Source organism: Argiope bruennichi, chromosome 10, assembly GCF_947563725.1.
Source record: "Argiope bruennichi chromosome 10, qqArgBrue1.1, whole genome shotgun sequence".
NCBI classification, from domain to species: domain Eukaryota; kingdom Metazoa; phylum Arthropoda; class Arachnida; order Araneae; family Araneidae; genus Argiope; species Argiope bruennichi.
In genome coordinates, this window is record NC_079160.1 from 108,853,206 (window position 1) to 108,875,302 (window position 22,097).

The 22,097-nt window shown below is 31.0% G+C and overlaps 1 protein-coding gene across 1 annotated transcript; it reads left to right on the forward strand.

Moving 5' to 3' along the window:
- The first annotated feature begins 9,779 nt into the window (after positions 1–9,779).
- Positions 9,780–17,430, forward strand: LOC129987716 (uncharacterized). Its single transcript, XM_056095663.1, has 3 exons — positions 9,780–9,830; positions 12,363–12,686; positions 16,999–17,430. The coding sequence occupies exons 1-3, from the start codon at positions 9,822–9,824 to the stop codon at positions 17,428–17,430; spliced, it is 765 nt and encodes a 254-aa protein (XP_055951638.1). The 5' UTR covers positions 9,780–9,821.
- Positions 17,431–22,097: the final 4,667 nt, after the last annotated feature.

A 22,097-nucleotide genomic window follows, 5' to 3' on the forward strand; every position in this document is an offset into this window, starting at 1 on the left:
CAGACTGTGGAAGGCATGGGGAAATGAATTGAACATGAAAAAAAAAAAAATAGCACTAAAAGTTGCAGATAAGGGAAATACTGACTCTGCAGTCAAGTACGAATGAGGAAATTTGCCTATCCAGTTATTAAAATTCTTAGTGCGTGCGTGACAGCAGCTCTATGCATGCCTTGTAAAAAGGGAAGAGCAAACGACTTATTAGCAGTTCATTCTTGACTGTTGTTCGTAATCGATTGTTAATGTTTGCTTAATATGAGCTCTACCTTACTTCAGTATATTTTAATGGTAAAATTATTCTACTCTAGACAGTGCAATGTTATGACTGCTCTTATGCAAACCCGCATGTCTTGAAACAGAACATACGACGGGCTGGTATGAGCATCGAAACTGACAGTTTACACGCAGAAGTGGAGAACGTTATACAACATATATGTTGTATACAGGGAAGTTCAGAATATTGAAAATTTTGTACAGCATCCAGGGGAAATTAATACTGATGAATAAAAGATTATTTTCCGTGAGTTTCGTGAATTCATTCATAACTGTACTTCCACAGAGCTGGTAATTCCCCTATTGGTAACTTTTGAGACTAATTTCTTTATTCTGCGGTATTCATTTTTCCATACCTTCCAAGTCTGTGTATGAAATGTGGTTTCATTTCGTTCATTCGTTTTAACTGCAGATGCCGCCAAGCAAGGACCCCTGTTATGGCCACACTGTATAATGGCAGTAAAGATTTTATAAATTAACTCTGAAAGTTTTAAAGATTTAAGTTTCAACCTTTAATCTATCGTCATCAAAGGCTTCGAATTGTTATTCAGACTCTTGTCTCTTAACCATAGTTTCATAATATATTTTAATTGAAAAATTAATTTCAGAAGCATGAAAGAAAATAATCGCTATTGTATTTAAATTATCTGAAATGTGCCGGATATCCCAATCTTGACCCCATTCTTCTTCTTCTTTTTTTTTTGTCTGTTTTTTGACAGGAGGCAAATGTAAGTGGTTTTGATCGCAGTCTTCCTGAAAATGACGAACAACACAACGTATTTATTACAAGAAGCTATCGGTCCAAAACACTATAATCTTTCTCGGTAGAAGCTGATTTACTGGAAAAGATGCAAAGGCTTCTGACTTATTATTGAAATACTGATATAAAACAGAACTTATGAAAACTCCGATCAATCATGAGATAAAGGGTCACATCTTCATATGGGCGTTCAAGGAAACCAGCATTAGCTATAATGTTTTTACAAGCTTTGAATGAATAGTATATCCGATATTCACTATATTAGGATTCTATTATGTTGAATTCTAGTTAGGTTTTAATTAGGGAAAGAAGAGTTTTGTTTTTTAATTTCATTAAAAAAATGGTTGCCATATGAAAAATTATCCAGAATTAATATTGTCCTTTTTCCTTTACAAAGTTCATATACGCTGTTTTTTTTTTTTTTTCCCCTTCTTTATTAAGTGAATCGGATTATTCCGTGGGCTCTCAAAAGCTGTCAAATGTTTCTTATTACCTTTGCCTTAGTTATAAAGGGGAGTTTGTATATACACAAGAAAACAGAGATAAAGGTTAATTATAGACAGGAAAAAATACAATTCCTAAATAATGTTAGGCAACAGATTCTAAATAAACTGGCAGTAAACTTTTCAGGTAAAGAAGAGGCACTTTACGAGAGGCGAACTAAACAATACAGAAAGGATAATTATGCCTGATTGCAAAATAGATTTTTGAATGTTTACAAAGGTTGATATTGATCAACTCTTCAAAAATCTATCAGAAATTACATGAGTCTCTGCGAAAAAAAATTTTTAGAATTGATAAGAATGACATCTCGATAAACAAAGATAATTAAAATGCGTAAAACCGTATTCATAATACGTTGAAGTATTTGGCCACTGGCGTTTTTCGATTCGAAAAAGAAAAACCCATAGTGATTTTTCTTTTTCTACACCTGAATGGTTTGCTAGAATCTGGTTATGGTTTTTAATGAAATCTAGTCAGGGAAAAAAGTGTTTCGTCGTTTTAATTTCATAAAGATGGTTGTCACGTGAAAAACTATTATCCAGAACATTAACTACAGAAATAGCTGTTGTCTTTTTTCTTTATTAAGTGAATCGGATTACTCACTGGATTCTCAAAAGGTGTAAAATATTTTGTTCTAATAAAGGCTGGAATTAATAATTGCTTTTAATTTCTTGAGTATGAGATGCAAAAATAGTTCTTGCGCTATAATATATGCCAAAATTCCAAAGAAAAGCATTCAATTTTGATTAATTTTTAATTAAAATTTTAACGAATCTTTAAAAAAACTTTTGTAATGAATACCTGCTAACGAAGAAATAACTACATGTTCAAATTGAGCAGCTCGAGTCCAAAGTCCTGCGCAGGCTTTGAGTCTTTTTTTTTTTACCTCGTGTGTGTCGTATGATGCAATTTACAAATAGTATACGAGCCTAAAACGTTAGCATGCTAATATTTTTTAACAGTCTGCAGTGATACTGTCTATTGTTTTATTTATTATTTATTTACTAAAGTGCTAACGCATTTTGCAATAATACTAGATACACTTTTTTAGTGCACATTATTTTTGCTCTTATTCAGAGTAAATTTTTAAAAGTAAAAGAACATTAGAAGAAATTAAGTCTAAAATATTATAATCTAACGTTGTTTCGAACTAGAGGTTTGAATTTCCCATACATTTTTGTTGAACATTATTTCTTTCTGTTGACTGACCAGATTCAAATTTTAATTCTGATCTGCAGTTTGAATATCTTGATCATATATTACAGTTAATGCATCAAGCATGGGCCGATTTTGAGTAAACGAGTTCACATAAAATAAATATATCGGCAGTTAATCAATCCAATAATAGATTAGAAAAAAAAATACAAATCTAGTTTTTAAAATTATTTATTCAGTTGGAAATGCGTTATCAGAAATTCCAGTTGCAGTGACACATCATACAAAGAATTATGAATTATAAAGTAAAAAATTATAATTACAATTACAGAACAGAATAATCTTTACTAGTAGTGATGAAGAAAATGTGTCTGCATATATTGGAACTCTACATTTATTTAACTTAAGTTACCAAATTTGACTTAGAGTGAAGTTCGGTGCATTTAAAAAAATTAATCTATAAAAAATAAAGCGATATTCTGGCGTTTTCACGACATATCTCTCAAGAATATTAATGCACAAAACACACTTTTGAAAAAAAAAATTAAGTTTTTTTAACGCCAATTTAGTTTTTATGCAAATTTTTCTTAGAATCCGACGATTTTTGAAAGAATATCTTTTTGCATTATTTTAAACAATATATTTCATAGCTCCAATGAAATTTAAACCGTTTTCATTATTTATTGTAATGTTATTGATTTTCTTTTATTGTTGAAAGATATGGAAGAATGATACTAACCAGCATTTGCCAATAAAAAATCAGAAAATGAAATTATATTATTACAAAAGATGATATTTAATTTGAAAAAGGCACTTAAGTTTTCAATATTACTATGACGTCATGGGACTCGACTCTATTTGGAAGGTGCATAATAAACAAAATAAGTATAAGGCTATTAAAATAGCATGGTTTATATATCTGTCCCAATTTGATGTTTACAAATACTTTAAGTTGTGAACGTTAAGCTATGCACTAAGTAATTAATTGAAATTCATTATTCAATGATCCAGGGAACAAGTTGGAACGAAAGACAATTAGATATTAATAAATGCTCACACTTATTATTTACGGTTTAAAAGTGTAAAAACATTGAAACATGATTTTCAAAACATTTATTGAAATATCTATAAAATTTATATTCCAAGATTCAAATCCGCCGTGTGGGTATATATAGTGAAAAATCAGAAGACTTAATAACCGACTGTTCACAAAAACACGAAACACTGATAACAAAATACAGACAAAGAGTAAGCAAAAACAGTATTTGCAGTAAACAGCAACATACAAACAGTAAATCGCTATTGAAAACTCGTAATAGCTCAAAGAGTTCAGAGAGTACTCTTAGGATAGACTTCGGTTAACTACTAACATCTCACGACTCGACAACCGACTGACTAACTGATTCTGTCTCTCCGGTTTTATCTCTGTGACAGGGATCGAATGCTCTAGAATATACCCTGATTCTCGAATCTTAATGGAGTGATCGCAAGATTCTTAAATATTCTGGGTCCTTCATTTTTGCCACCAAAGTCGCCAAATCGCCATACTTATCTCCAAGGCTGGGACTTATTGATCCGGCAATAATTCAGCATCCTTTAGAGATATCTATAAAGCTATTTTCTTTACTAGGGGATTTACTTTGAAGGGAAGCGATATTACAAATTCGTAACAGTATAAGGCAGCGTTTCTCAACCTTTCAGTATTTGCGGCCCAAGTTTCAATCATAATTTCCATCGCGCCCCCCGCTTACAATAAAATGTATACAACAATAATGTATATTGAGTATTTTGGATTCTGTTGTTAAATTATTTTTAATCAACTGCCAAAACAAGAGTAAAAGCGAGACAACTTTAGCGAGAAACCACATCTTGCATTTTGGACAAGCCGGCGGTATACAGATGAAACGAATGAAAGCGGGGAACATTTTAATATTATATTTGAAATGATAGCCAAGCAGGGAGATAACGTTAAAAGAATATGAAAAAAAAAAAAAAAATTCGTTAATGAAAGTTAATCTAGACGAGGTCAGCTAAATTTAGAAACTGGGAATGCATTTTTTTCGAATAATAAAAGAAATAAAACAGAAGCATGACTAAACAAAAGCGAAAAAAATAAGCAATGTTTGTGGAAGGGAATCCACGCGACCTATGCCGTCTCGAGCATGTGAGGAGCAAATGTTTTCTTATAGTAAGAAAGAAAATGTTCGCTAACGCAAGTTTCAATTCCAGCCAGTTTCATTCGAGTCGATCCTTTTATCGTTATCGAATGTATAGTGAATGAGTGTGTTATATATATTTTCGTGTTAGTTGCAATTCACCATATTAAATATTCACGGCAGTAGATTTATGCAGATTCGTGGATAAATTTTTAAGCGGAAGTAAGCAAGCATTAGACGATAGTCAAGCATCAGCAAGTACACAGACGAGCGTGGTTCCGAAAATAAAATCAAGAAAATATTCTCAAGAATACTTAAATTTTGGGTTTACCAGTGCTGAAGTAAATGAAGAAGAAAGGACCCTGTGTATCATTTGCTCAAAAAGGTTGGCCGCAGAGAGCATGAAACCTAATAAACTTAAACGACATTTTGAAACGCTTCATGGTGAGTACGTCAATAAGCCCAGAGAATTCTTCGAATTAAAATTAAAATCATATAAAAAGCAAAAATCATTTTTAAAGAGACTTTGTCTGTGAATAAAAAAACTTTAATTGCATCTTTCAAAGTTCATACGAAATAGCCAGATGTAAAAAAACCCTCAAACCATTGGTGGAGAGCTTAATTTGCCAGCAGCAATTGAGATTGCAGAAACTATGTTTGGAGATAATTTTTCAAAACAATTGTAGTCCATACCTCTTTCAAATGATACTGTTGCTCGTCGAATTGGCAATATCACCGAAGATGTACAGTGTCAGCTTTTCTCGAAGTTGCGTGACTCAGAGAAGCTTTGGCTTCGAAAGCAATGAGACCTGGTCTGAATATTGTGTTAACTATGGTTGTAACCGTGGTAAATTCTATGTAAATGAGACCCCTGAAATCGAGAATCTTTTCCGCACTTTGTAAAGACATGGGTTTCAGTACATTCAGCATTACTATTTTATTGCGAGGCAAGATGGTTATCATATGGGAAATTTTTGCAACGTGTTTATGAATAAAGAGAAGAAATCGCCAATTTCCTAGCAGAAGAAAACAGACCGTAGGCAGAGAATTTTCGCGATGGTTTATTTGTGATGAAATTGAGGTACTTGGTCGACATATTCGAGAAATTAAATAACTTGAATCTTCAATTCCAAGGAGCAAATACACATACGTAAGTTGGATACGAGTGATAAAGTTAATGCTTTTTGTAGAAAATTGGAATTGTGTAGTAGAAATTTAAAGCAAAAAACCTAACAATGTTTGCAAATGTGAATGATTGTACTAAAACTTACAAGGCTGAAGAAGAACATGTAAAAGTTGTTTTGTAACCATTGAAAATCTTTTAGCTATGTTGGTAAAAAATTTTAAAGAAGTATTTTCTTGTTAACGACAAACTGATACCAAGTTACGAGTGGGTTAGGGATCCATTTCATAAGACTCCCGAAGGACTCTTAATTCATGAGGAAGAAAAATTCATAGACTTCACGATAAGTGGCGAAACTAAAAGACAATTTAGTAATAAATCGCTATTTGAATTTTGGGCAGGAGTAAGGATGATTTTTCTGCACTAAAAACAAGGGCATTTCACATTCTGTTACCATTTTCAACATCCAACTTTTGTGAAACTGGATTTTCTGCTGTGGCTTCTTTGAAGACAAAATATAGAAACAGAACTGAAAGTGTATATTTCTAATATTAAGCCTTCCTTCGAAAAACTTTGCTTTGCAAGACAAGCCCAAGAAAGTCACTAATAATAATTAAATTTGTTTTTAATTTAGTATGTTTTGATTAAGTAAGTTTTTATTTAGTAAGTTCTTTTACTTTAATAAGTTATAAAATATATCGAAATATTTTTTTTGTATGTGTATGTGTGCTTTTCTTTCAGTCAGTTAATCAATTTTTTAAAATAATATTTTCTCTTGGATATTCTCGCGCCCCACAGGTTGAGAATCGCTGGTATAAGGAAATATTGTTAAACAAATGGACAAATACATTTCTGAAATAGTCTTCTTTCTTCATAACTTTTTTCCTCTATTACAGAGCAATAAAAGATTTCATTCAAAAAAATGCATTTAATATAGTTGGGAACGCCGATGTAATCTTGTAAAACCAGTAATTAAAGCAATTAAAAGTATTGTCGTAAAATATGCTTAAAAAGATTTTGAAGGCATTATTAAAAACAGAAAAAAATCACCCAAAAATAAAATTAATATAGATGAAAAGTTTATTTCTTTCATTTTAAAGTGATATAGAAATGATTTTTGAGCAATAATACTCTCCGAATTTATTGATGAAAAAATATAAAGAATGTATTTTACTTGTTAATTTAGTCATAATAGTAAAGCAACTTCAATGGGCGTAAATTTATCGCCATGGATTTTTAAAAAAATAATACGTGAATTTCATTATATTTTATGTCATCATTATTTATTAAAACATAGAGTGGCTACATGGAAACATTCTAAATTTACATAGCTTAATTTCAAGCGTCACTATGACGTTTTTTATAAGATAGACGCTGTACATTCTCTGAATTTAAGTATTTTGCATTTTAGAAATACTTTAATTTGCTAGCTATGTAATTCCAAAATATGGCTAGCGATTATCTTGTGGAAAAAAGTATTTTCAAAAAAAAAAAAAAAAAAAAAAAAATGTCGAAAAATATGAAGATGGACCTCAACCTTCATCTACTAAAGATGTCCTTTTTTTGATACCAAAATCAGTTGAATTAATTAAATGACATCTTTCTAACTATATATCTTCTAATTCTACGCGAACAAATGTAACTAGGAGGTGCAAGTTGTCTTATTCAAAAGGTTTGAGGGGGAAAAAAAGGGAGATTTTTGTAGTGCTGATTTGTGAATGCCTCATTACTTCCAAAAATAAACAACATATAATAATTATTTCAATTTGTTTAATTAACTCTTTGCAATTGAAAATATTTTATTCATATATTTTCTAAATTTGTCATAAAATATTTTTTCAAAATAAATAATTAACAAATGAAAAACAATTTTCTGCCATTGCGTTAGGCCTAAATAACTTCCAACTGCAAAAGAAAAAAAAAAGTCCATATTGTGAAATAGGTTTACCATAAATTAATTTCTCGGAAAACACATCAATATTTAATCAGAAACATATTTAAAATTATTCTTTCTTAATATTTGCTACCTGACATATAATTAATTACATGCTAAATTTTGTAATCCAAGGTCCAACATTCTGGCAAGGTCCAACTAGAGCTTTGGATAATTTTTCATCATGTACCTCAATTTATTGTGAGTCTATCACTATGCTAAAACACAATCGGTTTTTATTTAAAGAAATCAACTTTTAAATTATTCTTAACGTTAAATACAGTACTGTTGCCGATTTGCCTATCTGAGGGGAGCGTCACGGAGTGCTTGAACACAAGGTTCTGAACTTCCTGATATAACAGGTGAATAGAGTAATGGCATGGAGTTCTTGAGTAAAGATGAGCGCACGTTATTTTTTCGATTTTCATCATATTAAAACAAAACAACATACATACATTTATCAACAAAATGTACTTCTCCTTATAGTATATATTGATATTTTAGAGTAGTTTATTGCAATAGATAGAAATCAAAAGGCCATGTTTATAAAGAAAGTCTTCTTTGGTTTAATTTCTTTAAAGTAAAATTCACGAATTAATGGTAAAATTTTAATTTTGTTTAGAAAAAACATTCAATTAGGTTTGATGTTCTTCGATTTAGAATTCTAATAAAATCATTGACTGATAAAATTTATTGAATATTAAATCGAAAAAAAAAAGAGGTGTTGATGTATTTGTAATTGGTAGCAAATATTATCAGTGATACTATAAGATTTGTTTTTGTTCATTGGAATCATTAAAAATGAATCGAATCTTAATGAATGAAATTGGAACTTAGATGAAATAATGCGATTATGAACGACGTATTGAAGAAGATTTATGAAGCAGTAGAATTCCAATTATCTGAATTCGGATAGTAATATAAATGCAAATCTCTGGAATAAAAAAAAGGGGGATGAAAATACATTAGATACAAAAGAAAATTTATATTGGAATTCATAAAATTAAATGTAATAAATTTATAAATAATAAATTTATTTAATTTTAATAATTTAATTAATTTATAATAATAAATTTATGTAACAAATCTAAGGCATAGAATGTAAAAACTATAAAGTATAAAAAAAGAGAAACCATAGATTAAATTATCTGCGAATTGTCATTGCTACAAATATATACATTAAAATTACATATGAACAGTGTAATATGAGTGTTAAAAGTACTTATTTTAATTGTTAAAAGTAACATCTTTCAGTTGTGAAAGAACGTGTCACAGAAAGTAATTACGCTCTCATTATTTTTTCGCAATTCTTCTTTTTCTCCCAAAATTTATTCGGGTAATTGGAGTTCTACTTTATACATTAAGCTTTATGGGAAAATATTCGTTTAATTAATCTAAAGCAAAAATTTATGAAGAGCATGTCAATAAATCATAGTTTTCTTTTGAAACAAAAAAGAAAAAAAATTATATCCTCATCTCCGATCTCATCATCTCTGCTTTTAAAAAAAAGGAGCTTCCGTGAAAGTTTTTTTTGTTTCTTAGTCTTTTCAATTCTTTCTTTTAGAATTCATTTTTCCATTGTACAGTACGGAGACTTTGCAAATCCATCGACGAAACATAATGGACCCTGAAAAACGACCTCCTTTAAACACAGATCAGATAGGGAGACAATTTGTAAGCTCGAGAATTCACTTTCATCTTATCCAACTTAGCCACGCCAGGCCATTGTTAAACAGGAAGATTTTTGCTGTTCTTTTTTATTCATTTTGTTCCATTTCTTGTCCGCATAATGGTTATCTATTCTTTCGCGAAGCTGGTCCCCGTTCACTTTACTATAAAAGCTGATCAACAGTCCTACCTAAACGCATTGCAGTTCTCTCTTACTTGGTTTAAGGACTCTCCCATTCTTTCCAACACGAGATGAATACGGTGAGTTTTGCCAGCCAGTTGCTTTTAGTTTCCTAGTAAGAATCTGTGTTTGTTAAATTTCTGTACAACGAATGGTGGATTTGTTTTGTTTGAGCATGAAATGAAATGTCTAACTCATCATCTGGAATGAGACAGTAGTTAATTTGTACATTTTTTTTACAAACACCCTAATCTAAGTTTTTTTAGTCAGAAAAAGAAAACACTTATGGGATTCAGTTTGTATTGACTAATAAAAAAAAATAAAAGCAGTTTTTAAAAACACATTTTGGTTGATTGTTAAAAAGTAGAAACTTCTTTATTTCAAATATTTACTGTTTTTTTTATTCTTTCGCTTCTTATAATTCTTAGTTATAAATATTGTAGAATCTTGAAATCAACGTTTTCTACAAATTTCACTACCAGGTGGCGTTACTTAATACGAAACCGAAATTTAAATAGATGAATCGATTACTGATTACTAAATTTTGAAAATATTAAATCTGAGTATTCTAATAGACAAACGTAAGTGCACAAAATTTGAAAACCAGCACATGAAGAAGTGAAAGTAAAATCGATTTCAAAATCCCATCTTTACAAACATGAAACAAGGTAAATTAAATAAAAGTATAGAAAAAAAGAACTGTCGTAGACAAATGAAATTTGTCGTTTGTAATACCAAAATCGCAAAGATACACTCTTTTCTAGGCCTTTAATAGCGTAACAATTTGTAATCTAAAACAATGTCTAATTTCGCATTTTTCTTCATGTTAATAGCACATTTAAAATATGAATTTAAATTTTTTATAGATTTTTCCCAGAATTAAATAAAATATATTCTGTGATTTCCTGAAATCTGCTTTTCAAATAATGATTTGTATTAAGGATAGATAGTAATCAGGATTGTAAACGGAAACGAAAAAATATTTGTATCTTCAATTATGATTTATACCAATAACTTTGATGTTCTTCTAGAATTTTTATGTTCTTGTTTTATCGTTCATGATACTTTTAATATTCGTTCAGAATTCTTGAGACTATTGATGGAAAATATGTTTAAAATTTTTTTAACAGAAAATATATTTACATGGCAAAAAATTGACAGAAGTGGAAAGGCAATTTTTTTGAATTTTAAATTATGTAAAAACTATTTTTGTAACTGTAGTAATTTCGGATGCAAAATGATTAAGCAAATGCGTCAACATTTTGCTTAATTTTAATTAAAATTTCAAAAAAAAAAAAAAAAAAAAGAGCTTTGAAGTTTACATCCTCGCACTTCAAAGTATATATATATATATATATATATATATATATATACAAGGTGGTAACTCTAGGTCAATCGGTCTAGCCCTTAGAGAACCAATACACACATACTTTATTATAAATGAAGAGAAACTGAACAGATATTAAATTGAATCTTTCTTCTGTAGTTTTCAACAATAGAAGAAAATCACGCGATTAAATATTAGACGAAACAATAAGAATTATATTATTAAAACGATGAGATATATTTCGGAAAGTTATGTTTAAATTTTTTTTAAAAAATTATGAAAATTCGTGAAAAAAATCGCATTGAAATTAAATGGGCATTATTAAAAAGATAATTTATTGAATTTTAAAATTCTGTAAAAATAATTTTTGGGCGAGAATATTTTTTGGAAATAATCGTGGAAAAAAATCAAAATCTTGTTTCATTTTTAATTACTTAAAGCTCTAATTAAAATTTTAGAAAACACTTTCTGCGAAGGTCACTCCTATCCTCTAAATTCTAATCATATAGAATTCAGTAGATCAAAGTCAAATTGTCTGGTCGGTAGAGTTCCAATACACAGCATTCATCTTTATTATTAACCTATTAACTGTCAAAATTTTTTTTGATTTTTCGGTCGGATAAGTTATATATATATACATAAAAAGTGGTATAACAGTATATTATATTCAAATTATGTTTTATTTTGAAAATATTGGATATTTTTGAAAAAAAGTTATCGTTATAAAATGACCGATAAAATCATTTCAGTAAAAAACAAAAGATCAAGTACATAACAGATTTTTATTATAACTTCTAAATTACATATTTATGTACGTATTTCATTATATTTTAAAAACCAAACCAAAAATATAATACTTCTGATATGACAATTCTGTTCTTCTCAACTAATAGACGAATTTCAAATTTGTGGAAAAACGATGCACAGAATACACACTTTCTGTTATACATAGTCTACGGCAGTCACGGTCTCCAAAAAGACTCGGGAATCGCTGCCCATGATAGCCATGCTACCTCGTCTCATGCGGATTGTAAGGCTCATGATTGTTGCATCAGATATATTGAATGAAACTAAATAGTCAGGTGTACTACCGAATACATTTTTGGCGCCGAATAGTAATAGTATGAGTAATTAAAAAACCCTCAAAAAGGAATCGTGGCAGCTAATGGGTTAAGAGAGATAAGAGATGATTCACAGTATGTCACTTTACTATATGCTTTAAATGCATCCTTCATTTTAGCTATAAAATATTCAAGTACCCATACTCATGTGACTTTTTTTTTAGATAATCTTTGCAAGCCTTCTTCTATCTGCTGTAACTGCTCATGCATACCCATACCTAAGTCACCCAGAAGCATCATCCGCTTATGCATACGACTCTCATGGTCATCTTCTCTCTGCTCATGATTCCCACGGAAGCGGTGTCTACGGCAGTCACGGTCTCCAAAAAGACTCGGGAATCGCTGTCCATGATAGCCATGCTATCTCGTCTCATGCGGATCGTAAGGCTCATGAAGTAGACAGTGACCATTACAACAAATATAAGAATGTTGGCGCCTACAGCCATGAAAAAGGAGATGGATTTGAGAAGACATACCATTATGAAAAAGTAAGTAATAATTTAATGCCAGTGAGAGACGAAAATGGCGAAAAGCAACAAAAATGGAGTTTAACTTTGCATATAAATGCAGATGTATTTTCATTAATTAGAGAACAAATTTGATGATGTAGCCAATGGCGTATCGGGATATTTTCACCCGTAATCTCTATGAATGATTTACTAAAAGCAAAATGTTGTTTGGTAGAATTTTTTCATTCCCTTGTCATTTTTAACTTTAAAAAGTGACTTAAATGGACTAATATTTTTTCTTTTTTCTATAGAACCTCTTAAGACTGGCGCACGGGAAAACTATAATGCTCCTTCGGCCATAACGTCACTACACAATTGCTATTAAAAATTTATTCCTTACATATCGATACAAATTTTTTTATATTAATGTAAAGGTGCGATACGAAATGGAATTATTTCGATGTCAATGTCTTCGCAAAATCTAGTAAATGAATCAAAAGACTCCAATATATATATTTGCTCTCTTTATAAATATAGGCATAGTAAAGTTACAGTAATAAGTATTGAAAGTATACAAAGAGAAATTATTGTAAACGCCAAAATATTCAACCTTAGGATTTTTGTGAATCTCCACAATTCTGATTCCGAGAACCCAAAAAACACATTTTTGGAATTATGTTCATCTGTCTGTCTGATAATACAATAGCTTAAAAGCATATTAAACTAAAAATATAAAATTCAGTAAAAACTATAAAAATCAGTATTAACACCAAATTTGTATATGCAAAGTTATTAGTAAAATTGCTTTAAGCCTTTTAATTTCAAAATGGCGTCTCGTATAGCCAAGGACATAATGTCCACCTATAGTATAGTGACTATGCTGAATTTATTGAGAGAGATTGCAACGCTCCTAACAGCGAAATTAGAAAATTTCAAAAAAATAAAGGAGATCGGTGGGGGGGGGGGGACCGCTACAACATAATAAAAACACAGGAAAAAATTTCGTAGAGTTTTCTGAAAAACTGTTTGAGATATTTTTGATTAAGATTACGAATTTTCTGTGACTTGTAAAAAACATAATAAAAACACAGGAAAAAATTTCGTAGAGTTTTCTGAAAAACTGTTTGAGATATTTTTGATTAAGATTACGAATTTTCTGTGACTTGTAAAAAACATAATAAAAACACAGGAAAAAATTTCGTAGAGTTTTCTGAAAAACTGTTTGAGATATTTTTGATTAAGATTACGAATTTTCTGTGACTTGTAAAAAAGTGCGTCCTAAATTGAAAAACATATCCCCTGGTATTATCATAGAGTTTTTCCGAATTAAACAACGGCGGAGTGAAATTTAAACAACGAAGAAAGCGAATAAAAAGGAATAAATATATAAATATGAGAAACGCATTTGCGGGGAGGGGAATCTGAAGATATATTCTTTCAATTTTAGGACAGATTCTTTTTCAAGTCATGGAAAGTTTATAATTTTAATTGCAAATATCTCCAAAAATTTTATTCATAGTCCATAAAACTTTTCCCCTTACTTATGTTATGTTATAGCATACACATTTGCTTCTGGAGTTTTTAATCGATCCCCTTTATTTTTTGAGATTTTTCTAAGAGCGCTGTAAGCTGTCTCGATGGATTATGCAGAGTCACTTTATTATGGGTTCACATCACTTCCCAGATAACAATTAAAATGGGATTAAAATTAAGAATTTTAAAACAGTTTGCATATTTATGTACCAGCATTTAAACTTTGAATAATTTTAATCATAACATAATCAGGTAAAAATATTTTCAACAAGTAGCTGTATATGTAGTTATATAACATCATTCAGATAATTTATCGTTTGATTGCTCGCACCTACTATCTGCGATTATTCAATCCTTCAGGGGGGGAGGGAGCCTTAGAAGAGTAGGTAGGTGCCTTTGTAATTTTTAATGTTTAGCAGAGTAAGTGCCAGAGTCTAAACGAGAATCATGCAGTGGCTTCTTTTGTTTTTATTGATACTTGGGTCGTTTTTATTTCCTGCACTGCTGCGTTGGTGACGCAAAAAACTTTTAGAAGAATTTAATTCCTACATTTTAAAATAAGGATATATATATATAAATCCTTATATATATAAAAGAAATATCTAATAATAGTTAGTTTGATGAATTTTAATACAGTACACTCCCGATTATCCGCGGAATTGGGTGGCGCGGCCGCCGCGGATAACAAAAATCGCGGATAATCCGAAAAAAGCTAAAAACGGGTATAGCAAAAAAGAAAGCAGTCATTCCAACTTTGAAAAATCGTTTTATGTACAATAAAGCGTAAAATAAGCGGCAGGATGTTTAACTAACGCTTAATATTTTAGTATATCACTCAAAACTAACCTAAATTGCATTTTGTTAATGAAAACAGAAAAGTGCTTTGTATTTACGAGAGGCGTCAAGGATACACAGAAAAATGAATACATATGTACTGTTTTAATACTGTAATGTATTATGTAATTACAAAAGCATAACTGTAAAACTGCACCTTTTTGAAAAAATCAGTAAAGAAAAAAAAAAAAAAAAAAAAAAAACCTTTGTGCGGCAGGCGCGGATAACCCGCCCGCGGATAATCGGGAGTCTACTGTATGTTGTTATTCCTGATGTATCAAGACTATACATTAGGTAAAGGTATAGCCTTTAGTATTAGTATTAGGTAAAGGTATTAGGTAAAAGTATTACATACCTTTGATTTTGCATTGTCCTTAAATTTCCGGAATACACTTTATTTGCTTATTCCATAACCAAAAAAAGCAACCACCAATGGCATGAAAGTGATTTTTACATAAGTTAGTTTTCTATCCAATATAACTCCTAAGTACTTGATTACCTCACTCCATTTGATCGTATATATAAACAGTTTCTGTTTGATCTGTTGGCAAATTTGATAACTTGGGAAAAAGAATCCTACTAACAATATTTTAAAATTTAATCGATACTTTTTATAAAACGATTTAATTTAGTTTTAATAAGCTAAAATACAGCTTTTAGTAAATCAGATGAAAGCGTAACTGAAAATACAGCAAGAAACTCACGATATTTCCAAATTCTGCCAAAGTTGTCGTACTTTCATACGTAGTTGCATACTTTCTCGATTTGATAATCTGATCCTGATTGTCCAGACAGCCTTTGATTAATCCTGCTCTTGTAATATTTTGCATCACTGAGAAATAGATGACTGACTATCCTTATTCCTTTCCCGTGTGTATTATTAGCCCTACAATTATGTTCATTCAACAAAATTAGCCGCTTTTGGCGCGACCAGCTTGTTCGCATAGATTACTGATTTTTTTTAGGCTGCTAAATGATTAATATGGAATGTTATTTAATGCGACTAAAAAAACATGAATTCAGGTGAATCAGCTTACTGCAAATTGAAATATATATATATATATATATATATATATATATATATAAATTACTGGACAAATAGAAATTACTGGACAAATTTAATTAATTAATTAATATTTGAAAAAAAAACTGTATTAGCATCAAATGCCATCCACTACAAGTTTAAAAAAATGTATTTGAACTTGAGTGGATGAATAAAATGTATTTTATTAACGATTGAAAATTTGAACAAGATATATAAATATATATAGGGAGAGTGTGAACTTATAGTAGGAATTGAAAAATTAGACGGAATTCAAATTAATACCATTAAAAAATAATGTTTTGAGTCTTGAAAAATAATTGTTTTGAAAGATATGAGCCTCAATTTCCGTAAATAAATTACAGCAATTGTTTATTTGGCGATGATTAAGTCTATTTTTGCTCTCGATTAAACTTTCTATTTCTTGATTTCTTTTATATTTTCTTTCCTCTGAATGAATGGAACTGGGCTGAGTTCTCTTTTTGGCATACAACCCTCAACGAACCTCCTCCAAAAAATTTCTAATAACATTTTGCAGCTTTATTAATTAACTAAGCGAAGAATTAAATTCAGTGCAGATGTAAAAACGTTCAATGAAGAAATCTGAAATTTTTGTATGCTTCTTTAGCTGTTCCCATTCGACAATAAGTAATAAGAACGATTTCTGTGCCACGTACGTTAGTACTTTAATATATATAGATAATGTTACAAAATGACACTATCTCAATGATACTTCGTTCAGGTGACCGCAACAATACAAACTCAGCAACCGAATTTCTCTTTGTGTCTATTTCACTTGCTTACGTGCAGATGTGTTTACTAACTTAATAAAAGCATAATTTACAACTATACTAGCTCTGATACATGAAGGACAAAAATAAAATACCTTTGAAAGAATTCTACCTAATTTTATGCTGAAACATGTGTACAACTGTATTCCAGGTGAATGGGCACCATGACATTGTTGCTGACCACGACGCTTTAAAGACATCCTACGGTAACCACGGTGCTAAATCATACCACGACTCTCGAGATCATGGAGCTAGTGGTCACAGCTCTTATGGATCTTACAACAAGTACGGAGCAAATAGCTTTGGTTCCCACGGACATCTGGATTCTGCTTATGGTAAAACTGGACACGGACACAGCAAGCATTCTACAAGTGGACATCTGCTCGGAGGCTACCCTGTTGTTCATGGATTAGAAGGATACACGACCGTTCTTCAACCTATTGAGCACGGAGTAGGAGGGTATACGGCCGAACATCGGGGATATCCTGTTGTTAAAACAGCTGAATACAGCCCCATCCATGGAAGCAGTCACGGTTACTCAAAGGTTTATTTCAAAGGACCAGGATATGGATATCATTACTGAGAGTAAATGATTAAGTCAATGACAAAATATGTTAAAAGGAGATGGTTATGTCAAGGACTCTATGCTGAATTTATAAGCAGAAATATCTTAGTCAAGAATATGCTCTGCTATGGTGAATTTTCTTGTAAAAAGCTGTAGATTATTTTGTACTACAATTTATAATTAAAGCTTGATTAATTTATGTTGTAAAAATCCTGAATCGTGTAAGTCCTTCTTCAAAGGCGTTTGTGATAAAATGTCAAAATTGCTTTATTGTATTTATTCAGTGGATGTTGAAATGAATTCTTTCAATCAATGTTCGTTGTAGGAACTGTAAATATGAAAATAAAGAAGAAAATTTATATATTTCGGTCTTCTAGAATTCTCTTCTAATGTTCTAAATAGCTTATTCCATTCAGTATGGAATACATTTGTATTGTACAAAGGTATATTTCATTTTGTCTTTTCTTTAGTGATTCATCCGAATTGGGGTAGATAAAAAATTAGTCTTCGCATGTGTCGGTTTAAACTTCGATATATTATATATATATAAACATATTTTAGAAATTTCGTGGCTGAATAGAAGAATCTGTTTAAATTTTAAAAACTTCAATTTATTTCATCTCAGGTGCCATATTGTGAACAAGGAAGAAGTGATGCTAAGCTGACATAGGTTTACATCGCGACACAAGAATAGAAGAAACAAAAGAGAACGAAATTTTCCCTTTACTGATTTTTACAATGATATTTTGATAGGGATTTCTTAGACACATGTAGATTTAGGATATGGAAATTTAAATATCTTTAAAAGAATGTTTTAAGCATTAAGGACTTTTATCCTTTCACTCGGATCGTGAGAACCTGCCAAGACTTGTAGTTTTATAGAGAGCGTGAAGCATTAAATAAATAAATAATAAAAAAAAGCGGAATGGAATTGGATCAGGAAATAAGAGAACATTTTAGAATGAAGTTAATATGGGTTAAATTAAGATAAAAATTAGGATATAATTAAAATTTAAATTAGATTCAGAAATATCATTACATACACATTTCCCTACATGTTAAACAATTACACTCTAAAGTGTTGCATTTGCTATGGAAGAAATTTATTGTTATTTCTCCTATAGTATGGACTTTGTAACTAAGGTATCTGTATTTATTATTATTATGATCGACTATGCTCAATTTAGAGCCTGGCAATAGGTAACAACTTTGTATTTCCTGTTGAAGATGAATCTGTGTCCTGACTTCATAACTTCTCCTCCTCGTTTTTCAAGAATTTAAACAACAACAATAAAAAAGGTGCTTATTAACTTAAAGGGTGAGAATTAACTATCTGAGTTTGTAGAATTTAGAACCAAAGTTTCATTACATTAACATCGAGTTTAAAAGAAACTATTTTGGGAATGGACAATGTAATTTTGAACCCAATCAGATAAGTATGACACCTGAGCTGGCTCACTTTCCAAATCTCCACTCTATAACATGGGAGGATATTAGACCCACGACATCGGATTTAACTTTCAAAAAATCCAAAGCGGTGGATCTTTAATGGAATGCGGATTCTGGAACCCTCCGGTACCGCTTCAAGACCGTATCCCTATGCCACTGCAGCCAGTTCTAACTTAAAGGATAAATGCAGAAATTCCAATAAACTCAAATATACATATATAGTGTGCTTGAAGAGATCTACAGAAAGCTTATAACACCTGAACCTCCTGATACAAGTTAGGTTAATTTTGATTTTTACAAATGCTGCGGGCTACAAACACTAGTTTATATTGCTCGTCCGTTAATTTTGTAAACAAAGGGCAATCGATGCTTACAACAATATTACGAAGAAAAGTTTTAAAAGTTTTGAACTACGCTTATCCTTTTACATGAATTTTGCCATTGATGACTTATTTAGACATATTTGTGACTTTTTTTTTCACAGCTTTTAAGATATTTTTGATGTAAAAGTTATCACTTCTATTGGTACCTAACTTAAAATGAAGAGTTTAATAGATACAAAATAAACATTAGATTAAATCATTTCTATGCTAAAACATTAAATATAGTTGTCCAAGGTTGTGATTACGCTGGAAATCTTTGGAAATTCCTGAATGGTTTGTCGTTTCTTTCTCTCCCTCCCTTCTTTTCCTTCCATCTTGTGTTCCTGCAACTGGTTAGTTTATAGCTACCGAGGGCGCAGGATGGCGTTTTGTTATAACTTTAAACGAGGAATTCTTGTATGTGTAAATTTATTTCATATATCTCGACTGACTAGTAGAATGTGAGTAGCGCAACAGCCAGCCAACCTTGGCTGAACTGCGCCAGGCATATGGTTAAATCACGGAAATGGCTCTAACGATTTGGATCAAATTTTATATTTAGATAAGGTTTTGCTTTTTAAGTTGATCTATGTCAGTGTCTTTCTGAAGAAACATAATTTTACACACACACACACACACACACACACACACACACACACACACACACACACACACACACACACACACACACACACACACACACACACACACACACACACACACACACACATCTCGGTCCCGATTTCACCATGGTAAAACTGAGTGCAAGTTCAAAAATATAAGTAATGATAGATAAACTGTAAAATGAATATTGTAATATAGCATATTGTTTCGAATAACACGCTAAATTAAGTAAACTGCCGAACGAAGGTCAGTTCCAAATATTATTATGCTGTACAAGTGACTAAATTAATTGATGAAATTGGTCCATTTGCTAAGTAATCTATCAAAATTTTATTTTGTTCATTCGAAATTAAATAAAAGGTGGCACTGATGACATATCTATGTATCATGATCATTTATTTTCAAAATAAATAAATAAAATGAAAATAAATTTCTACAATGACTGTATCTGCGGAACTCTAACGAAGTTTTTTTCCTCTTGAAAATATACACGAACGGAACTTTATTTATCCGGAAAATGGAGAACGATGAGGGGCAAAGGACTACTGATGACATATCTACAGAGTGGTAAAAATTAAACTTCCCCAATAAACAGTACTCTACAACGTCAACGGATTGCAACCAAATTTGGTGTATAGACTATACACGAAATGCGTCCACAGAATATCAAAAAAAAAAAAAAAGTTCCAAAATGTTCAACAGAGGGCCCTTTTATAGAAAAACATTAAATTTAATACAATAAACGACCAAAACGGAATGCAGAAACAATATTAACAATGCAGAACAAGAATTATGAGTAATAAAATGCAAAACCGGGAAAAGCTGTCCGTTCTAGAAAAGAAATGTCGAGATTTGCATGCTTGCTAAAAAGAGAAAGCTTTAGGTTAGGGTAAGAAACGTTTGCAATCGTTCTCATGTTTTATGTCGATGTTTCCGGCTGTAATGATGACTGTATCTTGTTGCGAAATTGAATAACTTAAAGAATTCCATAACGCTTCATGTGCGAAGCATCACAACTGATCAGTTACGATTTGCTGTTGTACACACTGTCCATCGACTTGAAATTTTGCAGGTGAATGAAGGTGGTCACCTACATCATCCTGGACACGATTAACAATGCTCCTCTTGTGCAATTTCGTCCTAATCTTTTCATGTTTCCGCAAATTGAACTGCTTTTTTTTTCTCTCAATCAGCGTACTGTTATTTTTTTTCTTACCTTTACTTAATGTGGCTCGATGACAAGGTGATCAGAAACTAGTCAAAAATGTTAATATTGTTTCTGTATTCCGTTTTCTTCGTTTATTGTGTTAAAATGTTTTTCCAGAAAAGGCGCCCTCTAGTAAACAATTTGGAACTAAAATTTTTTTCTCTTGAAATTCCATGAGCGCATTTCGTGTATAGTTTATATACCAAATTTCGTTGCAATCTGTTCACCCGTTTGCATTGTAAGATGCTGTCTCTAGGGGAAGTTTAATTATAACCACCCTGTAGATGTCATGAGCATTCATTTAAAATGAAAATGCATATTTTCATATTTACAGGGGTGTTTGTGGGACCCCAAAAAATCCCCTGAAACTTTTACGGACTTACTACCGGCATTTTGGAGTTTCGAGAAGGGGGGGGGGGGAGAGAAATGAAAAATTACAATTATGAAATATTGAATGACCTAATTATAAAAGTTCAATAAATTACTTTTTTTGCAAAATTAATAACCATAAATTTTCAAACATATAAACTACTACATTTTATGCAAATATTTTAAATTACCTGAATTAATTCTTTAAAAAAATTATCTAATTTCTGCTGCTTTTTTTTATTTTCTGATGTTTGTGGGCTTGTCTTTCTTTTGTGGTGAACTTCATAATTGCAGGAAGATTGACTTTTATTTTCCTCATTTACAATTGAAGAAATTTCCTCGAGAACTGCACATGCAGAGGTAGAAGCAGTTTGCTTTTCTGCTAATGTAGAAGGTTTTTCAGAGACTTTTATAGGTGACTCGTCTGAAATACATGTTTTTAAGTCCTCTTGATATGTTTTCCAACTTCTGTTCATATTCAGTAAGAGATCTTTGTGAATTGGATCAGTCATTGGATTTTTTGAGCCATATTTTTCACATGAGGTTTCTTTAGAAGCCATTAAATCATATTTAATAGTCTGCACTGCATCTAGGGAATCAATCTTAAGAGAGGTTCTATAGTCAGTGACAAATGTATCCATTAAGTTGAATGCACTTTCCACTAATGGGCCATG